Source organism: Gymnoscopelus braueri, assembly GCF_963280865.1.
Source record: "Gymnoscopelus braueri genome assembly, chromosome: 3".
In the NCBI taxonomy this organism is placed as follows: domain Eukaryota; kingdom Metazoa; phylum Chordata; class Actinopteri; order Myctophiformes; family Myctophidae; genus Gymnoscopelus; species Gymnoscopelus braueri.
In genome coordinates, this window is record NC_137612.1 from 8,696,886 (window position 1) to 8,719,483 (window position 22,598).

The window sequence follows — 22,598 nt, forward strand, 5'->3', positions numbered from 1 at the left end:
TCATGAATACTGTATATTGCTTGGTATTGCAGAGGTTGTTTGGCATGGTGACATATTACTTTTTGAAAGGCAGTTTAATGTTATATTTCCCTTCTTGAAGCAGAACAGAGCTTTCTGCAATTTCAACAAACCTTTCCTCTCTTGACATGTCTTCTTGGCTTTTAGAGGTTCTGTTATTGGCATAGTGGTTGTATTGGTTGATTAGCAATTCCTCTACCCTGAATAGTAGTCCTGCTACAGTAACAGTATTGAATGACACTTGAAAGTTATCAGCACAATTAACAACGCCGGTGGAAAATAGAAAGGGCGACTCCTGACCAAACAAATGGAATGAAGTGACTGCTGATTCAGCAAAAATAATGAAGCCAGATCAAACATGTTTTACAGATATGGAGAGGAATGGACCATATATAAGACTCTTCTGGCCTTCAGTTATAGTTGTAAAGAGGCAACATGGGCAAGCTTCTCGTCTTCGTTGGTAAGCTGAGGAATATATAAAGAACACATTTTCAAAATGAATTTACATACATTTTTAAATGGAACATAGGCTACATTATTATTATGTTCAAGTAAATAGTTTAGCATTATGAATCATATGATGTATCAAGGCTAATTAAAACTTGATAATAAGTAATTTTTGTATGTCATTTAGTCTTAAGTCTGATGGTGTGTTCACACAGGAGGCGAAGATAGTTTCTCGTGTGGCGTAATACAGTATACAGTACATACAAAGTCAATGCAAAGACGCACATTGACACGACGCTCCATCGGGCTGCGCAAATGAGGTGAGCCGGGCGATGTGAATGAATAAATCAAAGATTTTAGGCTCTTTGTTGCACCATTCGCGTCTCGGCAGCCAATCAGCTTCCAGGACAACGAGAAAGCTGGGGTTGTGCTGCTGGACCTGACAGTCGCATACGACACCGTCTGGCACCGTGGACTCCACCTGAAGTTGCTGAGGACATTCCCAGATCAGCATTATGGTGAACTTCATCATGGAGATGCTGTCAAACTGCAGCTTCACCCTACAGACCAGCGATGACAAGTGAAGCAGGCTCAGAAGACTGAGGAATGGTGTTCTGCATGGGGTATGTTCTCTCCCCGATGCTGTTTGATGTCTACATCTATGACCTACCTAATACAAAATCCAGAAAATACGGTTATGCAGACAACCTGGCCATCATGCTGCGACGACCAACATGGAAGGCGATAGAAGACAGTTTCAACCAAGACATGGGCACCCTGGTAGCCTATACCTCCGGAGGTGGCTTCTGCAGCTCAGCGGTGGCAAGACAGTGTCGGCGGTAAACCATCTTAACAACAGAAAACCAAAAAGGGAACTGGATGTTGACACCAAGCGCCTGGAGTTCCAGCAAGCCCCAAAGTACCTCAGCGTACATCTGGATTGGACTCTGTCCTTCAAGCAATACCTAGAAGAAGTTAAGGCCCAGGTGACATCAAGGGTCTCGCTCATCTGATGTCTCACTGGTACGATCTGGCCAGAATGCCAGACTTATAATTACCAGCTGCCGCCTACACAGACCACTTTCAGAAGCCGGCCTTCGACATAGGACCAGAGAGGAGGGCATGGCTACACAACATTGAGCTGGCCATCTGACGGATACACGATAGAAAAGGCCTATCAGTGTGCCTTTTTAAAGATACAGTGAAGATGTTTTTATTTTGACACACCAATAATGAAACTGTCTTATACTCACCAGGAGGCATATAGACATGTGTTCCACACCTGTAGATAATGTCAAACCAGCGCTATCCTGTCACAGACAATATCGCCAACAGCTAACAAAACTTGTTCAGCGGTGAACTCACCTTGAGTGCTTTAAATTTAACTGACCCAACACCCGCCTTTCCTATATCTCACTCTCTCTCCATCTCATTGTCACTCTCACTCTCTCTCTCTCTTTCTCTCTCTCTCTCCGCATGTATCTCTCTGTCTGCAGGACTGGCTCTCCTGCTGCACGTGCAGCTAGGTAAGACTTTGTCCATTGCTGTGATACTATCAAAAATCAGAATAAAGAACAACAACAGCAGCAAAAATACCTAACTGCATCTCTCATATCTTATATAGGATCCTCCTACATCCTCTCCTGTTATTTCACCAACTGGGGACAGTACCGTCCCGGTGCAGGGAAGTACTTCCCCACCGCGGTTGACCCATGTCTCTGTGACCACCTCATCTATGCCTTCGCTTCCATGGACAACAACATGATCAAGTCCTATGAGTGGGACGACGAGAAGCTGTACAAAGAGTTCGCAGCTCTGAAGAACCAGTGAGCGAACACACACACACACGCACGTGCGCGCGCACACACACATACACGCAGAGAGAGTGACACACAGAGTGACACAAAGCATGAGAACTCAAAGAATGTATTTTCTTTTTTCCAGGAACAGCGATCTTAAGACCCTGCTGGCCATTGGTGGATGGAACTTTGGCACTCCAAAGTGAGTTTTAAACAAGAGGATCTATAACTCCAGTGACAGGAACCTCAGGAATGGTTATAAGCACTAGTATGATTCTCTCTCTCTCTCTCTCTCTCTCTCTCTCTCTCTGCAGGTTCACAGCCATGGTGGCCAGTGCCGGCAACCGTCAGACCTTCATCAAGAGCGTGATCAAGTTCCTGCGCATGTACGAGTTTGATGGTCTGGATATCGACTGGGAGTACCCAGGCTCTCGTGGCTCCCCACCTGAGGACAAGGCTCGCTACACCGTCCTGTGTCAGGTCAGCCTTCTATCACGTGTTACAGCCTAACAACTGACTTATATAATTCATGTTGTTATGTCTCTCCCCAGCCTTAATCCTCTGTGTGTATTCTGTACAGTATACAGACATCTTGAATGTCTTGAATCACTTGCCTTAAGCTGGTGTGTACAGTATGTTAATATGAAATATTTAATTATTCTCTTAAGGATTTACAGTTCATTATCACTTACTGGGACTGTGTCTCGGTTTAATGAATACAGCTCTACAATAGAGTCATTCAGATAGAATATACAGTAAACAGAACTATGGAGTCAAATAAACAAGACAATGCCATCCTTGAGGAGGATAATACTGACAACCCTCATCTCTCTCCATCACCACCTCCTGTCTCTCTGCAGGAGCTGTTGGCTGCCTTCGAGGCTGAAGGTAAGCAGACCAGCCGTCCTCGTCTGATGCTCACCGCTGCTGTCTCTGCCGGAAAGGGAACCATCGACTCTGGATACCAGATTGCTGAGATCGGACCGTCAGTACACAAACACACATTAACCCATTCAATCCGGGAACGCATCTGTGTAATTTTTTATTTCTTTGGCTATTCAAAAATAGCAGATCTACAAGCTCATAGCGCAGCACAGAGTTTTGCGCGCTATGAGCTTGTAGGTCTGCTATTTTTGAGAAATTGCAAAAATGTGTGCAAATCTTTGAATATATATATTTAAGCGAACATTTGTAACTCAAATATTTGCTTCTGGGGGGTCCCTGGGACAAAATATTTTGAGATGGGAGTCCGCGGCCAAAGACATATCTAAAAATGTTTTCTAAATCCTAACAGTAGGTTGCTATATCAGTGGTGCTCCAACATTTTCATGTCAAGGACCCCCAGAATTGTATTGTATTTGTGGATGTATTTGGCTGCGGGCCCCCATCTCAAAACATTTTGTTCCAGGGACCCCCGCAGAAGCAAAGATTGGAGTAAAAATGTTCGCTTTAAAAAAATATATATTCAAAGGTTTGCAAAAAAAATCACTATTAAAAAAAATGCAGACTATGAGCTTGTAGATCTGCTATTTTGAATAGCATAAGAAATCTTAAAATTACACAGATCCTCTTAACCACCAAGGACACGCGCAGAGTAATGTACAACACGTGAACACTTCTTTCGAAATTTAGAAATAAATATAGCTGACACCTAATGTCCTTTCACCAGTATCCTGGACTACTTCCACGTGATGACCTACGACTTCCACGGCTCCTGGGAGCACATTCTCGGAGAGAACAGCCCCCTGTACAGGGGTCCAGCTGACGCGGGTAGCTTGATCTACTTCAATATGGTGAGTGGAGGAGGTTCGCTCTTTACGTTTGTACATCGTGTTAACTGTATGGATGAATGTCTGTACTGTGAAGAATGGCGGTTGATGCCAGTATGTTTCCTTGTCCATAGGATTATGCTATGAACTACTGGAAGAGCCAGGGTGCCCCAGTTGAGAAGCTGCTGGTTGGATTCCCCACCTATGGCCACACTTTCAGTCTGTCTGCTAAAACCCTGACTGCTGTTGGTGATAAAAACAACGGACCTGGGCCTTCCGGTCAATACACCCGTCAGGCTGGATTCTGGGCCTACTATGAGGTGTGTGTGTGTGTGTGTGTGTGTGTGTGTGTGTGTGTGTGTGTGTGTGTGTGTGTGTGTGTGTGTGTGTGTGTGTGTGTGTGTGTGTGTGTGTGTGTGTGTGTGTGTGTGTGTGTGTGTGTGTGTGTTTGAAAGCGTGCGCATCATAGTCTATGAGTCACAGTGCATTTAAGAGACAGAGGACCGTTATTTTTGAAATGGGCTCTAAAATTATTAAATGAGCCTCTCCCCCCACAATTTCCTTTTAACTTTTTATTGCTATATTTAGTCCAATTTCTATTCAGATTCCTCATTTCCATTCTGATGCAGTACAACAATTTCACGTCCTGCCATGTTCCTATATACGGGCTGTATTCTACAGTCACGTGATTCTATAAAGCACCTTGAACTTATAAATCCATACCTTTATTCAGATCTGCACCTTCCTGAAGCAAGGAGCCACTCAGGCCTGGGATGAACCACAGCAGGTGCCTTATGCCTACAACACCCAGACCTGGGTTGGATACGACAACATCAAGAGCTTCAACATCAAGGTGCAAAAGTCGCATTTGACGTATTGTTCAGATTCGTAGCCAGCCACTGTCTCCTATTTTCAGAGGTCCTTTTAAAAATATATACATGATTCGCTCTGTTTACAGATTGACTGGCTGAAGAAGAGTGGTTTTGGTGGAGCCATGGTCTGGAGTCTGGACCTGGATGACTTCAGCGGCACCTTCTGTGGCCAGGGAAAATACCCTCTGATCAACACCATCAAGACTGGCCTGGGAATTGAAGCCACTGGTAACATGCAGTCTCTCACACACACACACACACACACACACACACACACACACACACACACACACACACACACACACACACACACACACACATACAAAAAAAAACACAGGCAAGCTATAATATTTCTACAAAGATTGCATCAGAGTTCCATCTCTTGACACAAATCCTCTATCTCTAATGCAGGCTGCACAGCTCGCACACAACCTCTGCCCCCAGTCACCCCCACCGCGCGCCAACCTTGGCATCCACAGCCCCATACCCAGCCCCAGCCCCAGCCCAAGCCCCAGCCCCAGCCCAAGCCCCAGCCTAGCGGAGGCGGTGGTGGAAGCAGCGGTGGTGGAAGCAGCGGTGGTGGAAGCAGCGGTGGTGGAAGCAGTGGAGGTGGAAGCAGCAGTGGAGGATCTGGATTTTGCGCTGGCAAGAAGGGCGGACTCTACCCAGACCCCACCAACAAGAACCACTATTACAACTGCGCCCAGGGACGTACCTATGAGGAGAACTGCGCTGCTGGCCTCGTGTTCGATCCCAGCTGCATGTGCTGCAACTGGCCTTGAATGAGGTCATAGTTCCACTGTGTGTAGTTGGTCTTAAGGTGAATATAAATAGTCTGTTAATGCAAGACCATGCTGTCCACTGATGGAAATGAAATAAATGATGTTATTCAAAGCAGCTGGGAGTGTTTATTATTGATTCACCCTTTTGTTCCAGGGAAACAAATAAACCTTCATTATAAAAATAACAAAAAAAAATCCTGTACTGAATCTTCAGCTTGGTAGGCTGCATGCAGGTAACCAAAACACCAACAAAGCCAGCGCAGCATTACTGCAACTCAACAACAGATAAGCATTGACTACTGGCATTGGTAGATAGATAGATAGATAGATAGATAGATAGATAGATAGATAGATAGATAGATAGATAGATGTTCAAGAAAACACAGAAGCTCCACCCCTTTAAAATGTCAACTACTCAGAAAGCGGTTAATTGCTAGAAAAAATAAGAAGAAACAAACATCATGTACAATATCCCGTGCTAAGCAGGGAAAGAAATTCACAGCGTCAATTACCGAAAACACATCCGCAGTTTTGAGGACAAAGTACAACGAAAATGTCACCCTATAACTATCCTGTACAATACAGAGCAAGAAACACTGTCAACTTATTTGCAGACTATGCCAATGGCAGTCAACGAGGCAAATCTCGGCTGACACTGATATTATGGCCGATACATTGGTGGTTAAAATAGTGTTAAACTCCTATAGCAAGATCAAAACACAAAATAGCATAGTGAAGGGCTTATATACAGTTACGCGCCAATTTCAAATACAAATGTAATATGAAGATGGCCCGAAAATAACACTGGATTTGACTCTGTTTGAACTCTTTGTTAATGCTCCCTGGTTTAATATGCCCACACAAGTGAAATCATTTACTCCCAAGATCTCAATATGAACTAAAACGGGAATTCAGACCGTCTTTAAACACGTCCATGATTCACACACTTAAAATCGGTTTGTCCGCCATTATGTTTAGTTATTTTAGATTGGATAAAATCAATGAATCATACGTACATGTTGGTTAAAAAGTGGATAATAAATAAAATAAAGTCTAACTTATTGGAGCCGTTCCACTGCCTCTGCACCATGCACTGGCACTGGAAAGAGACCTACTGTAGCCTACCATGAAAGTAAGGATAATGCACTGGGAGCAAGTCTGTTATGAGAAAATGACCACATGACATGGGGGTGCTACTGTACAGTATGTTTACCCCCCTGAAGTGTAGTTATTTTCCCATAACTGTCTTGCTCCCAGACGAGTGCATTATCCTGCTTAGAAAACTTTCAAATTCTCCATAACTGGCAAAAATATGATATAAATCAACCGAATTATTCAGGTACGTTTGGTATCATGCAGGTATGGCCCGGTCACGTAGGTATAATTATTTAACCTTTAAACAGTCTCTCTCTCTCTCTCTCTCTCTCTCTCTCTATTTCTCTCTTTCTCTCTCTCTCTCTCTCTCTCTCTCTCTCTCTCTCTCTCTCTCTCTCTCTCTCTGGTTAGGGTTGAAGGCATGCAAAAGTGTCATGATTTGGTGGTGGAGTGTGCAAAAAAATATGACAACCTTTATTTGACTTCTAATTGTCAGCAAATCATATCATTATTTAATGGCACTTGAAAGTTATCAGTACAATTAGTAAAGCCAGTGCAGAATAGAAAGTGCAACTCCTGACCAAGCAAAATGAGGTGACTGCTGATTTATCAGATGAACGAAGCCTGATCAAACATGGTTTACAGATATGGAGAGGAATGGAACCTATATAAGAGGCTTCTGGCCTTCAGTTAGTTGTAGAGAGGCAACATGGGCAAGCTTCTCATTTGCGTTGGTAAGCTGAGAAATTGTTGTTGAGAACAAATGTTCCCTTTGTTTTTGTAGAGGAAATTATTTAGATTAACTTTGAAATGGAATTCATTCTTATGTTCAAGTGAATTGTTTAATATTATGAATAAAGGCTATAAATGCTTCATAATAATGCATGTACCATTTTTGTAAATGTCATAAAATGCCCGTAAAGCTGGAATCTGCACTTATTTTAATAGACAGTAAACAGTCTACAGATGGTAGAGTATGTTAATACAAAATAACTAGCAGTGGTTACTGCAAGTGGTTTAGCTACTCTTCCACTGAGGAGTTTAGACCACTGTATCAGAATGGTCATACTGGTTGACATGTATTGCCTGAAGTAAGTTTAGTATCTCTCCAGGCCAAGCAAGGATTCTGTTTTGCTAGAGCCTTCAGGAGTATATATAGTCGACATCAAACCTATGGAGTGAGTGTTTTTCGTTAATGAACCAACCAACTCCTCTTCAACCCCCCCCCCTCTCTCTCTCTGCTTGTACCACTCCTTCAGGACTGGCTCTCCTGCTGCACATGCAGCTAGGTAAGACTTTGTCCACTTGGAACGATAATCTCAAATGGCAGATTATAACGACAACAACAGCAAGACCTAATTGCATTTCTCATATCTTGTAGGATCCTCCTACATCCTCTCCTGTTATTTCACCAACTGGGGACAGTACCGTCCCGGTGCTGGAAAGTTCTTGCCCTCCAACATTGACCCATGTCTCTGTGACCACCTCATCTATGCCTTCGCTTCAATGGACAACAACGTGATCACGACCCTCGAGAAGGACGATGAGCAGTTCTATGCAGAGTTCCAGGCCCTCAAGAACCAGTGAGTGCACACACACACGCACACGCACTCGCATAAAAGAATGAGAACTCTGAGTGCATTCTATATATTTATTTATTTTTGTTCTTCAGGAACAGCAACCTGAAGACCCTGTTGGCCATTGGTGGATGGGCTATGGGCACCACAAAGTGAGTATAATATAACAAAAGGTCTACAGCGACAGGAGAGCCTCAAGAACGGGTAAAAGCAATCGTACAGTATGACTCTTTTCTGTTGTCTCTCGCCTCGCCTCGTCTCTCTCTCAATCTCTCTCTCTCTCTCTCTCTCTCTCTCTCTCTCTCTCTCTCTCTCTCTCTCTCTCTCTCTCTCTCTCTCTGTCTCCGACTCCAGGTTCACAAACATGGTGTCCAGTCCTGGTAACCGTCAGACCTTCATCGACAGTGTGATCAAGTTCCTGCGTCAGTACGAGTTTGATGGTCTGGATATCGACTGGGAGTACCCAGCTGGACCTACCAAGCCGCTCTTCACTATCCTGTGTCAGGTCAGCCTTGTATCATGTTGTAAAAGCCTACAATAACATGTCCCTGTCCAGCCTTAATTCTCTGTGTGTATTCTGTGCACAGTAGAGTACTGTATCTTTGAATCATTGCCTTAATCTTGTGGTACTGTTAATACAAAATATTTAAATATTATCTGAGGGATATACAGTACAGTATACTGGGACTGTACTGTATCTCAGATTCATAAATGCATTCATATAGAACTTAACTGTATCCCAGATGTCTTGCTTTCTTGCAGAGGTTGGAAATAAAAGTATAGCCTACAAAAACAACAAGAATGAATGACAAGGGAATAGTATTTCTAAAAACTGTACACATTTCCTACTTCTTAGGAGTCTAATAAAGGAGGTACAGCCATCCTTGAGGAAAATACTGACACCCTCATCTTTCTCCATCACCACCTCCTGTCTCTCTGCAGGAGATGATGGCTGCCTTCGAGGCTGAAGGTAAGAAGACCAACCGTCCACGTCTGATGCTCACCGCTGCTGTCGCTGGTGGAAAGGGAAACATCGACTCTGCATACCAGATTCCCCAACTCGGAGCGTCAGTATCACACACAAACACACATTAAGCACCAAGCACATAAGGGGATTAATATAAAAACATACACACATAGACATACACACACCTATTTATGACTTCTGATGTCCTTTCGCCAGTATCCTGGACTATTTCCATGTGATGACCTACGACTACCAGAGTTCCACCACTAATACAGAGAATAGCCCTCTCTTCAAGAGCACAGCTGACGTCGGTTGGATGCGTGAATACTACAATGTGGTGAGTGAGGGGGTTCCTCTCTACATTTGCACACTTTGTATATCACATTGTATATTGTAATACTGTATGGATGAATGTCTGTACTGCAAAGAATCGCTGTTGATTCCAGTATGTTTCCTTTACCATAGGATTACACTATGAACTACTGGAAAAGCTTGGGTGCCCCAGCTGAGAAGCTGCTTGTTGGTTTCGCCACCTATGGCCACAACTATTGGTCTGGTGGCCCCAGCGCTATTGGTGCTTTCAACGGTGGAACTGGACCACCTGGAGCCTTCACTAAACAGAGAGGATTCTGGTCCTACTATGAGGTAGGGTTGTATTTGTAACATGTGATGTAACATGTGACAATAAAGCACCTTGAGCCTTAACTCTAAAATCTCTACCTTCCTTTAGATCTGTGACTTCATTAAGAAAGGGGCCAGTCAGGGCTGGGATGCCCCCCAGGATGTGCCTTATGCCTACAACGGCCATCAATGGGTTGGATACGACAATCCCAAGAGCTACCAGATCAAGGTGCAACATTTATATTCAACATATTGTTCAGATCTGTAGCCACTCTCTACTGTTTCCTTTCGTACTCACTGTACCATTTGGTCCATCTACAGGCTGACTGGCTGAAGAAGAGCGGTTTTGGTGGAGGTTTTGTCTGGAGTCTGGACATGGATGACTTCAGCGGCACCTTCTGTGGCCAGGGAAAATTCCCACTGATCAGCGCCCTCAAGACTGGCCTGGGAGCCGGAGCTGGTAAGTAACATGCACTCTCACTCGTGCGTGCACACACACACACACACACACACACACACACACACACACACACACACACACACACACACACGCACACGCACACGCACACACACACAAAACCACACACATGCTTTACAATTTCTACACATACTGCATCAGAGTTACATCTCTTGACTTACGTATATCCTCTTTGTCCTCTTTGTCCTCTTTGTCCTCTATCTCTAATGCAGGCTGCACATCTCGCCCACAACCTCTGCCCCCAGTCACTCCAGCCCCCGCTCCCCAGCCCCAGCCCAAGCCCCAGCCCCAGCCTCAGCCCCAGCCTCAGCCCAAGCCCCAGCCTAGTGGAGGTGGAGGAAGCAGTGGAGGATCTGGATTCTGCGCTGGCAAGACTGGCGGACTCTACCCAGACCCCACAAACAAGAACCACTACTACAACTGCGCCCAGGGACGTACCTATGAAGAGAGCTGCGCTGCTGGCCTCGTGTTCGATACCAGCTGCAAGTGCTGCAACTGGGCTTGAACGAGGTCACGGTTTCACTTCATCTTTGCTGTTCTTTAGGATCATTAGAGCTGGGTGTAAATAGTCGCTCAATCCTAGACGATGCTGTCTAGTGTCACTGATGGGAATAAAACAAAACAAAACAACTAGGACTGTCTAAGTTCTTTTTCCTACATGTGTCTGTCTTCCTCTCATCCAGTTATGTCTCCACTACTCATTCACTGCCACTGACGTAAAAAACGTAATTCGTCCCGTTTACCAATCCTGCCACTGACGTAAAAAACGTAATTTTTTTTTTTTCAAAAAAATTAATTTTTTTTTTTTTTTTTTTTTTTTAGTTTTTTTTTCAAATTTGACCCAAAGACCAAGGAGATATGATTGTTTAAAGATCTACACTCCCATCCACTTCCTTGTTAACTTAAAACTTAAAAATTCTGTATCTCGGCTCCTGAGTACTTTTTTTTTTAAATGAAAAATCTCTGGCAGTGGGCAAACGCGGCCAGCAATAATTGTGGCAGTGAATGAGTTAATCAATTCCGAAAAGAATCAAACAGTAAAACAAATGTGTTTACTGCAGTAGAGCAGAATATCACAAATAGTAAATGATCATCATCATCATCCACATAATGATCTTACATATTCTCATGTCCATGCTGCCTCCACCTCCCAGGCTTCATATGTTTGTTCCCTTCTGTGCCTGGCTGGATGGATGCCTCATTCCTATTGGCAGTGTATTCATCACAGCACACAGCGGATGTGTGTGGAGCTCGATGCTGAGCTTTGTTCAACAAACCATTGTAAATAATGGGTTTCAGTGCAGCAGTGCTGTTCATGAAAGGGCCATGAGCATATTAATCAGGAAAAAGTAAGACTGAGTGTTACAATAGCTTACCATGGCTGTTAAGTAAAGGATAATGTGCTGAGAACAACCCTGTTATGAGAATGACCACATTACGTGGGGGTGCTAAGTATTTACCCACTTGAAGTGCGGTTATTTTCTCAAAACTGACCCATTGCATTATCGCTTAGGCCACTGCTACCTTGCAAAGTTTCCATAACTGCCAAAAACGATAAAATATTACATTAGAAAAGTCATCATGGTAATGTAGTAACAGCATTGCTTGATATAGCCTAATAGCCTAATACTTTGCTGTTCAAAGTTTTGCTATTGTTGTGTTTTGTATTTGAAAGGTCTGGATGAACATAATGCCTGGATAAAAGAATCAAATGCCCATGTCTTCTTAACCGCTCACTGCGCTCAGTGATGTTTAACCAATATATTGACTCAGTTATTCAGGTGAGATCAGTAACAGTATATTTGTGTGTGGTGCTATAGTCCTCTAAAGGGGTTCTAGGCAACTTCAGAGATTAAAAAAAATTCCCCTTCAGCCAATCAGCAGCTCAATTTCACCAGCACCAGCTAATAAGACGCAAGGGGACTTTAGAAGGGGCTAAAGTATGAATCATAGATTTAAATGTAATTTCATAGCGTGTTTATTGCAAGAAAAAGCCTTGTTTGAGTTTGAGACTCATACGTGAGAAAAACGCATCACATACGCTGCGTGGAAGCAGGCAACTTCCTGGACCTTACTCAAATAAAAGTCTGAAACTGGACTTACTTATTTTGAAAGCCAACTTAGCAGCCATTCACGCACCTTTTTGTGACGAAATTATCGTACATTTGGGCATTTTCTGCATTATTGATCGTACATTGTACAGAGGGTAGAATTATCGTACAAATACAATAATTATTTTGATTATGTTTTTGAAGGCATGTTTATGAGGTGGAAGGAATGTGTCAAAACAAACAAACAAACAAACAAACAAACTTATGACAATTTTTATTTATTTCACTTTATTGTCAGCACATCATATCATTAATGAATCACACTTAAAAGTTATCAACAGAATGAACAAAGCCAGTGGAAAATATCAAGCAACTCCTGACCAAGCAATTAAACAAGTTGAGTGTTGATTTATCAGAATAATGAAGCCAGATCAAACATGGTTTACAGATATGGAGAGGAATATAAGAGGCTTCTGGCCTTCAGTTAGTTGTACTGAGGCAACATGGGCAAGCTTCTCATCTGCGTTGGTAAGGTGACATTTTTTGATACAAAGAGAACAAAATTAACTGCAAAATTAGATGATGAAATGGAATCTATTATTGTGTTCAAACTAATTGGTTAACATTCATATGATGCATAAAGACTAATTGATCAAGATTGTGTGTATGTGTCATATATTACGAGTCATACTGTATATTAATTACAATTAGGCTTAAATAACTTATTTGAATACAAATTATTTTAATCAGCATGGTATGGCAAGAGCATTTTAATACAATATAACTACTGTAGTACATCTGCAGCAGTTGGAGGTGGTCCATGGTGTCGGAAAGCACACAAGTAATTTGACAAGTAATTGCAATAGCAAGTGCAATATTTCCCCTGGCCAAAAAGGGGATTCTATCTTATTAGAGTGGTATGAATTTGGTCTGCCATGCGGGAGACTAGGGGTTCAATTCCCGGGTAGGACAGCTTTAAGACTTTCCTCACTAAACCCCCACCCACCCTCTCTCTCCTTGTATCTCTCTTACAGGATTGGCTCTCCTGCTGCACGTGCAGCTAGGTAAGACTTTGTCCACTTGGTGTGATGCTCTCAAACGGCAAAAAGGAAATATCAAGAAGCCCTAACTGAGTCTCTCATATATCTTGCAGGATCCTCCTACATCCTCTCCTGTTATTTCACCAACTGGGGACAGTACCGTCCCGGTGCAGGGAAGTTCTTGCCCTCCAACATTGACCCATGTCTCTGTGACCACCTCATCTATGCCTTCGCTGGAATGGACAACAACATGATCACGACCCTCGAGAAGGACGATGAGCAGTTCTATTCAGAGTTCCAGGCTCTTAAGAAACAGTGAGCGAGCATGCACGCATGCACGTATACGCACAAGGCATGAGCACTCAGTGTGTTTTTCTTTAAACTTTTTTTCTTCTTCAGGAACAGTAATCTGAAGACCCTGCTAGCCATTGGTGGCTGGGCCATGGGCACTGCAAAGTGAGTATAAAACAAGAGGATCAATAATTTGAACAAGATAATCAATAACTCCAGTGACAGGATGCTCAGGAACGCGAAAAAGTACTTGTAAAGCTATTCTGTCTCTCTCTCTCTCTCTCTCTCTTCCTGCGTCAGTACGAGTTTGATGGTCTGGATATCGACTGGGAGTACCCTGTTGGACCTACCAAGGAGCTCTTCACTGTTGTGTGTCAGGTCAGCCTTCTATCATGGCTCTATAGTGCGTACCAAAAAATCCTGAAGGGGGCGTCAACAAGTGTTATTTGGTAGCGCAGACATCTTGGTGGGGTATAAACAGGTTGATTTAACATTGAACCCCACCAGTATGTCTGCAGCTACTATGCCACGCCCCCCCGTGGTGATGACACGTTAGCAAGCACTATAAATCCTATACAGTAACTTACTGTACATAGTTCATGTTTTCATATATGTCCCTGCCCATTCTTAATTCTCTGTGTGTATTCTGTATACAGTATCTGAGGAACACCACACTCGTTGCACATTAAAATGTATTCGGAGCAGCAGCTGCCTGTGCGGACTTCTTTTATTCTTATATCATGTAATTTTTTGTCCTGCACCAGCTAACTAACAGGGATGTGCATAACAATTCCTTTTGAATCAGTATTCTGAATACTGTATCTTTGAATCATTTGCCTTAATCTTGTTCCAACCCTGAGGAAGACGTTGGTTTCCTGTATCTTTAAAAGCATTTTTGCATTGTGGCTAAAAGTTGTGCGGCCTCCTCCTTTTCAACATTATAACCTGCCATGGTCAGCACCTCATCAACGCTGGTGCACGTTGGTATAAGTATCACTTGCTGTCTGACATATCTTATGAAAGATACTATGTCACATGAGAATATATAATGATAATATATTGCTAAATACAATATACATATCCTACTTCAGCAGGAGTCAAATCAATTAGATATATCCATCCTTGAGATTAATGCTGCCACCCTCATCTCTCTCCATCACAACCGTCTCTCTCTGCAGGAGCTGGTGGCTGCCTTTGAGGCTGAAGGTAAGCAGACGAACCGCCCTCGTCTGATGCTCACCGCTGCTGTGTCAGGTGGAAAGCCAACCATTGACTCTGGATACCAGATTCCCCAGCTCGGAGCGTCAGTTCTAACATGCACGCACACGCACACAGTAACACACACACACACACACACACACACACACACACACACACACACACACACAAACACACACACACACACACACACACACACACACACACACACACACACACACACACACAGTACAGGGGAACACTTATTTTGAAATAAACCAGCAGAACTCTGACTCCCTGACCTGATGTCCTTTTACCACAGTATCCTGGACTACTTCCATGTGATGACCTACGACTACCAGGCTACCGCCACTCTTACAGAGAACAGCCCCCTGTACAAGGACCCAGCTGACCATGGTTGGATGCGTGAATATTACAATGTGGTGAGTGGAGGAGGCTCTTCTTTACATTTGTACATTGTGTTATGTGTTACTATAGGGATGAATGTCTATAGTGTAAATGGCTGTTGATGCCAGTATGTTTCCTTGTCCATATAGGATTATGCCATGAACTACTGGAAGAGCTTGGGTGCCCCAGCTGAGAAGCTGCTGGTTGGTTTCGCCACCTATGGCCACAACTTTTGGGCCGGTCCCAACCCCAGCACTATTGGGGCTTTCAACGGTGGACCTGGACCTGCTGGACCCTTCACCCGCCAAAGAGGATTCTGGTCCTACTATGAGGTATGGCTGCCGCGGTGTGGAGATTCTCTTACCAAATACGTACAAATAAGTAATAAACTCAGGACAACAGTGTTAGCAGTGACATTCATAGCCGTGGGAGTAGGGGCCTGAGGGTACGTCCACAACCCCAAAGACAGGTTCCGCAGCACTCCCCCCCCGAATAAATGAATATTAATGCATTCATGTAGTATTGAATGGTGTTATATATAGAATAATACCCCTTATTAAAAACATCTTTCCATGGCTTAACGTACCGCATGGACGGTCCATGAGTTACCATAGCCATGGGAAAATGGGACGGGCATAGCCTACTTGACTTCACTTTGTGTGTTGTCTGACTTAAATAACTTTAGTACCAAGCTGTTGTCAAGTAAGCTTTAATTTAGAGCCTTTCTCTGCCTACTCTCATCATGTGGCAAGTGAAATTGACTCTGCTCTGTGCTGCCACTCTGCTGTGTGGGCAGACACAGAGGCTTCGAGGCAGAGCTTTTACACTTTTACTTGATAATTATACCATCTGTCATCCGAATAAGTAGCCTATTGACTATTCAGGGTAAACTATATTGATCATGTATATTGTATACAGCGCCTTGAACCTTGAACCTAAATCACCTTCATTCAGATCTGCGACTTCCTGAAGAAAGGAGCCACTCAGGTCTGGGATGCCCCCCAGGAGGTGCCTTTTGCCTACAACAGCCATTTATGGGTTGGATACGACAATGACAAGAGCTACAAGATCAAGGTGCAAATTTGTATTCCAACGTAACAGTATTGATCATTGTCTACTCTACGTAGTACTCTTTTTTTAAAACCATTTGGTCCATCTACAGGTCGACTGGCTGAAGAAGAGTGGTTTTGGTGGAGGTTTTGTCTGGAGTCTGGACATGGATGACTTCAGCGGCACATTCTGTGGCCAGGGAAGATACCCACTGATCAGCACCCTCAAGAATGGCTTGGGAGCCGGAGCCGGAGCCGGTAACATTCTCTCTCTCTCTCTCTCTCTCTCTCTCTCTCTCTCTCTCTCTCTCTCTCTCTCTCTCTCTCTCTCACACACACACACACACACACACACACACACACACACACACACACACACACACACACACACACACACACACACACACACACACACACACACACACACAAACACACATACACACACACACACACACACAAAACCACACATGTCTCTTAAAGGAGAATTCTTCTTCAACCGTGCACTCAGATTTTTAGCTCCGGTGGACTCGGGATGGAGTTATGAAATGTTTCTACTGTACCACTCATCCTAGGATATAATAATCATATAAAAGGTAAGAAAAATGTAGTCCGGAATTCTCCTTTAACATATATCCTCTTTGTCCTTCACTTCTCATGCAGGCTGCAAACCTCTTCCCCCAGTCAGCCCCACCAAGCAACCAGCTCCCCAACCCGAGCCCCAGCCCAAGCCCCAGCCCAAGCCCAAGCCCAAGCCCAAGCCTCAGCCTAGTGGAGGCGGTGGTGGAAGCAGCAGTGGAGGATCTGGATGGTGCGCTGGCAAGACTGACGGACTCTACCCAGACCCCACCAACAAGAACCACTACTACAACTGTGCCCAGGGACGTACCTATGAAGAGAGCTGCGCTGCTGGCCTCGTGTTCGATACCAGCTGCAACTGGGCTTGAACGAGGTCATGGTTCCACTTTGTCTTACTCCTTCTTTAGGTGTATTGGAGCTGGGTGATCCAAGACCATGCTGTCTTGTGGTCACTGATGGAAATAAAATAAACTGGTAAAATTATAATCAAAACACTTGGGACTGTCTAAGTAATTTTTCTTATCTGCCTTTCTCTCATCCAGCTGTTATGTCTCTGAGTGTTAATCATTTACAAAAAGATCCAATCAAGTTGTTTACTGCAGTAGAACAGAGGATGAAAGATAGGAAATCATCATCATCATCATCATCATCATCATCATTATCATCATCATCATCATCTTGCATATTCTCACGTACACATCATACAGCTATGGACAGCCGTTGACATAGATAGGTTGACATAACAAAATACATAATTTGGTTAAAACATAGTTAAAGTAGTATTAAACCCCTATGAAGATTATACCACTAAAACTAAAAAAATAAAATAAAATAAGGGTAAACCTACAAATCAGACGTTGGTTAAAAACAATAAATCACATCTTTTTAGAAGACGTTTATATGGTGCAATGTGTCAAAACAAACAAATAAACATTACACTAAAACAAAAAACATATGACAACCTTTATTTGACTTCTAATTGTCAGCACAACATATTATTGAATTGCACTTGAAAGCTATCAGGACAATTATCAAAGCCAGTGGAAGATAACAAGTGCAACTCCTGACCAAGCAAATGAATGAGGTGACTGCTGATTTATGACTGCTGATTTATCAGAATAACAATGCCAGATCAAACATGGTTTACAGATATGGAGAGGAATGGAACCTATATAAGAGGCTTCTGGCCTTCAGTTAGTTGTACAGAGGCAACATGGGCAAGCTTCTGATCTGCGTTGGTAAGCTGAGAAATTGTTGTTGAGTATAAATTCTATAAATTTGTTTTTGCAGAGGAAATTAACTTCATATGATGCTTAACAACTTATTCATACTTAAATAATACATATGTTTGTGTATGTAATGACAATGGTGTCAGGAAGCACACTTACTGTTTGATGAATAGTATTATCTGACGCTCATGAACACAATCTCACCTGGCCAAGTAGGGCATCCATCTTACCATTGATTGATTGAATATTTTATTAGGCAAAAAATGTAAAACAGCACAGTTACATTTAAAATACTTTGTCTAACAGGTCCGTTCATAAAAGTCCTTGCGGACTTGTTTCCAATGAGGGCCTTGGTATTCAATTCATAGGCAAAGAGCGGCATAAATTTAGCAGTATGGGCTCAAATCCCGGAATAGACATGAAACTTACAGTTTGCAGCAGTAAGTCTAACTGCTTTTCCTTACTGAACCAACCAACCCCCTTTTTTCCTCTCTCTCTCTCTCTCTCTCTCTCTCTCTCTCTCTCTCTCTCTCTCTTTCTGCTTGTATGACTCTTTCTACAGGACTGGCTCTCCTGCTGCACGTGCAGCTAGGTAAGAACTTGTTCCTTTGGTTCGATACTCTCAAAAGACAGAATAAAACAGCAACAAGCCCTAACTGTGTCTGTCGTGCCTTGTAGGATCCTCCTACATCCTCTCCTGTTATTTCACCAACTGGGGACAGCACCGTCCCGGTGCAGGGAAGTTCATGCCCTCCAACATTGACCCATGTCTCTGTGACCACCTCATCTACGCCTTCGCTGGAATGGAAAATAGCATGATCACGACCACTGAGAAGGACGATGTGCAGTTCTTTGCAGAGTTCCAGGCTTTCAAGAAACAGTGAGCAGACACACACACACACACACACACACACACACACACACACACACACACACACACACACACACACACACACACACACACACACACACAGAGGAGTGTGAACTCAGCGTGTTTTCTTTTTTTTGTTCTGCAGAAACAGTAACCTGAAGACCCTAATGGCCATTGGTGGATGGGGCATGGGCGGCTGGAAGTGAGTATTAACAAGAGGATCAATTCCAGGAGATTAAGAAATGGGCAAAAGCACTCTTATGACTCTTCTCTCTCTCCCTCTTTCTTTCTCTCCCTCTTTCTCTCTCTCTCTCTCTCTCTCTCTCTCTCTCTCTCTCTCTCTCTCTCTCTCTCCAGGTTCACAGAAATGACATCCAGTCCTGCTAACCGTCAGACCTTCATCGGCAGCGTGATCAAGTTTCTCCGTCAGTACGGGTTTGATGGTCTGGATATCGATTGGGAGTTCCCCAACGGACCTACCAAGGAGCTCTTCACTGTCCTGTGTCAGGTCAGGCTTCTATCACGTTAAAGCCTAAAATAACATAATATAGGCTACTTCACGTTGTTATGTCCCTGTCCAGCCTTAATTCTCTGTGTACATCTTATGGTGTACATAAAATATTGAATTATCTCAGGGATATACAGTGCAGTATCACTTACTGGGACTGTGTCTCGGTTTTATAAATGCAGAGCTACAGTACTGACATTCACGTCATGGCAGATTGAACTTTATTCATCTTGCAGAAAATTGCTCTCCTGCTGTACTGAGTTGGGAAATAAAAAGTACCAAAACAACAAGAATTGAAGACATGTCACATTGCAACACTATAAATTAAATAGAAGTAAGAGATAGATAAAGCTATTATGGAAAATATTAACATCCAGTCAGGTTGAAGTGTTGACAGTGTATTGACGAATATTCAAGCAGAGAACCAACATTACAGATCATAGCATCAGGCTTCCTGGCCTGGGCTAGCAGCCCCTCAGGGCAGAAGCCTCCTGAAGTGTCATCTTGAACACCTCTTATCCACAGAGATGCTCTCCCTAAATGGAGATAAATATGAACAGACTATACTAAGTGACAGACAGTACAATATATAATAAATCTGACTCGTTAAGTTACGGACGACCTTGTATTTAGGACAGATTATGCTGACACAGAGAGTAGTGTAGAAGTCGCTTTTGAACAGATTGGCATTCTAAAATTTCGATTACAAAGCCATCCTTAAAAATAATACTGACGCCCTCATCTTTCTCCTCCTGTCTCTCTTCAGGAACTGGTGGCTGCTTTTGAGGCTGAAGGTAAGCAGATCAACCGCCCTCGTCTGATGCTCACCGCCGCTGTCTCTGGTGGAAAGGATACCATCGACAAAGCATACCAGATCCCCCAGCTCGGAGCGTCAGTATAGATAAAACACAGACATTAAGAACATACAGGGATTAACATACAAGCACACCCATAGGGGAACACCTCTTTAGAAATAAACCAGCAAAACCCTGACTCCTGACGTCCTTTTACCAGTGTCCTGGATTATATCCATGTGATGACCTATGACTTCGAGGCTTTCAACACTCTTACAGAGAACAGCCCCCTGTTCAAGGACCCAGTTGACGAGATTTGGATGCGTAAATATTACAATGTGGTGAGTGAAGAGAGGTTCCATCTGTACATAAATACATTTAATGTGTTATTGTATGTGTAGCAGTAGTAGCTCAGAGCCTCTGCCTGATGACCAAAAACCTATATCTCCCCCTGACCAACGGGGAATTCCCCTTTCGGCTAGTGGTTAAGATGTTGGCTTTCCACACAGGAGACCCATGTTCGAATCCCGAGCATTACATTATGTATGAATGTCTGTTCACGGTAAAGAGTGGCTGTTGATGCCAGTATGTTTCCTTGTCCATAGGATTATGCTATGAACTACTGGAAGAGCCAGGGTGCTCCAGCTGAGAAGCTGCTGGTTGGTTTCGCCACCTATGGCCACACCTATTTGGTGGGTTCCGAAACTGCTATTGGTTCTCCCAACAAGGGATATGGAGGTCCTGGTCCCTTTACCAAGCAGCAAGGATTCTGGTCCTACTATGAGGTAGGGTTGCCGTGGTGTGGAGAACTCATCACAACACCAGTTTTTTTTTAATCATAATCTTTTTTACCTTTTCCCTTATTTCAGTTGAGGAAACTCAGAGCAAAATAATTTTGCATGTGAAGATAAAGCACCTTGAACCTTGAACCTGAATCTGTACCTTATTTCAGATCTGTGACTTCATTAATAAAGGAGCTACTCAGGCCTGGGATGCCGTCCAGGATGTGCCTTATGCCTACAACACCCAGACCTGGGTTGGATACGACAATGTCAAGAGCTACCAGATCAAGGTGCAAACTTAATTAGCATATTGTTCAGATGTGTAGCCACTATCTACTGTTTCCTGTCGTACTTCTTTTATTAACCTCTTGGCCCATCTATAAGGATAAGGATAATTCCTTTTAACAGGTCGTTCATGAAAGTCCTTGCGGTCTTGTTTCCTATGAGAACCTGTGAGCAATTGGGGTTAAGAGTCTTGCTCAGGGACAAATTTCATATCATCGGCACATATGCTGGGATAGCCTGGAATCGAACCTGGGGCAACCAGGGCCAGCTGGTTCCCTAGGCGGGCTCACTAACCACTCAGCTATGGCCGCCCCATAGGTTGACTGGCTGAAGAAGAATGGTTTTGGTGGGGGTTTTGTCTGGAGTCTGGACATGGATGACTTCAGCGGCACCTTCTGTCACGCTGGAAGATTCCCACTGATCAGCACCCTCAAGAATGGCTTGGGAGTCGGAGCTGGTAACATGCACTCAAATAAGCGCATACATACACACACATTCTTTAATATTTCCACACAAAATCAGAGTTCCATCTCTTGACATCCTCTTTGTCCTCTATCTTTCATGCAGGCTGCACATCTCCCCCACAACCTCTGCCCCCAGTCACTCCAGCCCCTGCTCCCCAACCCCAGCCCAAACCCCAGCCAAAACCCCAACCCAAGCCCCAGCCCAAGCCTCAGCCCAAGCCTCAGCCCAAGCCTCAGCCCAAGCCCCAGCCTAGTGGAGGTGGAGGAAGCAGTGGAGGATCTGGATTCTGCGCTGGCAAGACTAGCGGACTCTACCCAGACCCCACCAACAAGAACCACTACTACAACTGCGCCCAGGGACGTACCTATGAAGAGAACTGCGCTGCTGGCCTCGTGTTCGATACCAGCTGCAACTGCTGCAACTGGCCTTGAACGAGGTCATGTTTCCACTTTGTCTTCGTTGTTCTTTAGGTATATTGGAGCTGGGTAATCCAAGACCATGTTGTCTTGTGGTCACTGACGGAAATAAAATAAATTGGTAAAATTATATTCAAAGCAGCTGGGACCGTCTAAGTTATTTTTCTTATCTGCCTTTCTCTCATCCAGATGGTATGTCTCCACTTGACTG

At 43.7% G+C, this 22,598-nt stretch overlaps 3 protein-coding genes across 5 annotated transcripts in view; all 3 read left to right on the forward strand.

Annotated features, from left to right (window-relative positions):
* LOC308083072 (engulfment and cell motility protein 2) overlaps positions 1–22,598 on the forward strand; it is a 302,126-nt gene that overhangs the window by 106,841 nt on the left and 172,687 nt on the right. The gene's annotated exons all lie outside the window — the stretch shown is intronic.
* On the forward strand, positions 1,072–17,405 carry LOC308081765 (putative chitinase 10; the record flags this gene model as incomplete). Its single annotated transcript, XM_080423389.1, has 32 exons — positions 1,072–1,264; positions 1,962–1,991; positions 2,090–2,291; positions 2,410–2,466; positions 2,579–2,744; positions 3,125–3,249; positions 3,934–4,057; positions 4,168–4,353; positions 4,767–4,886; positions 4,992–5,133; positions 5,317–5,680; positions 7,027–7,046; positions 8,042–8,071; positions 8,164–8,365; positions 8,455–8,511; positions 8,735–8,864; positions 9,302–9,426; positions 9,543–9,663; positions 9,792–9,971; positions 10,057–10,176; positions 10,269–10,407; positions 10,638–10,859; positions 13,511–13,540; positions 13,630–13,831; positions 13,916–13,967; positions 14,108–14,185; positions 14,986–15,110; positions 15,327–15,447; positions 15,562–15,744; positions 16,367–16,486; positions 16,575–16,719; positions 17,122–17,405. 32 exons carry the CDS (start codon positions 1,072–1,074, stop codon positions 17,403–17,405), a joined length of 4,395 nt encoding a protein of 1,464 aa, XP_080279515.1.
* On the forward strand, positions 18,251–22,402 carry LOC308081766 (acidic mammalian chitinase-like; the record flags this gene model as incomplete). Its single annotated transcript, XM_080423390.1, has 11 exons — positions 18,251–18,275; positions 18,829–18,858; positions 18,945–19,146; positions 19,283–19,339; positions 19,495–19,645; positions 20,412–20,536; positions 20,660–20,780; positions 21,045–21,224; positions 21,392–21,511; positions 21,825–21,963; positions 22,074–22,402. The coding sequence occupies 11 exons, from the start codon at positions 18,251–18,253 to the stop codon at positions 22,400–22,402; spliced, it is 1,479 nt and encodes a 492-aa protein (XP_080279516.1).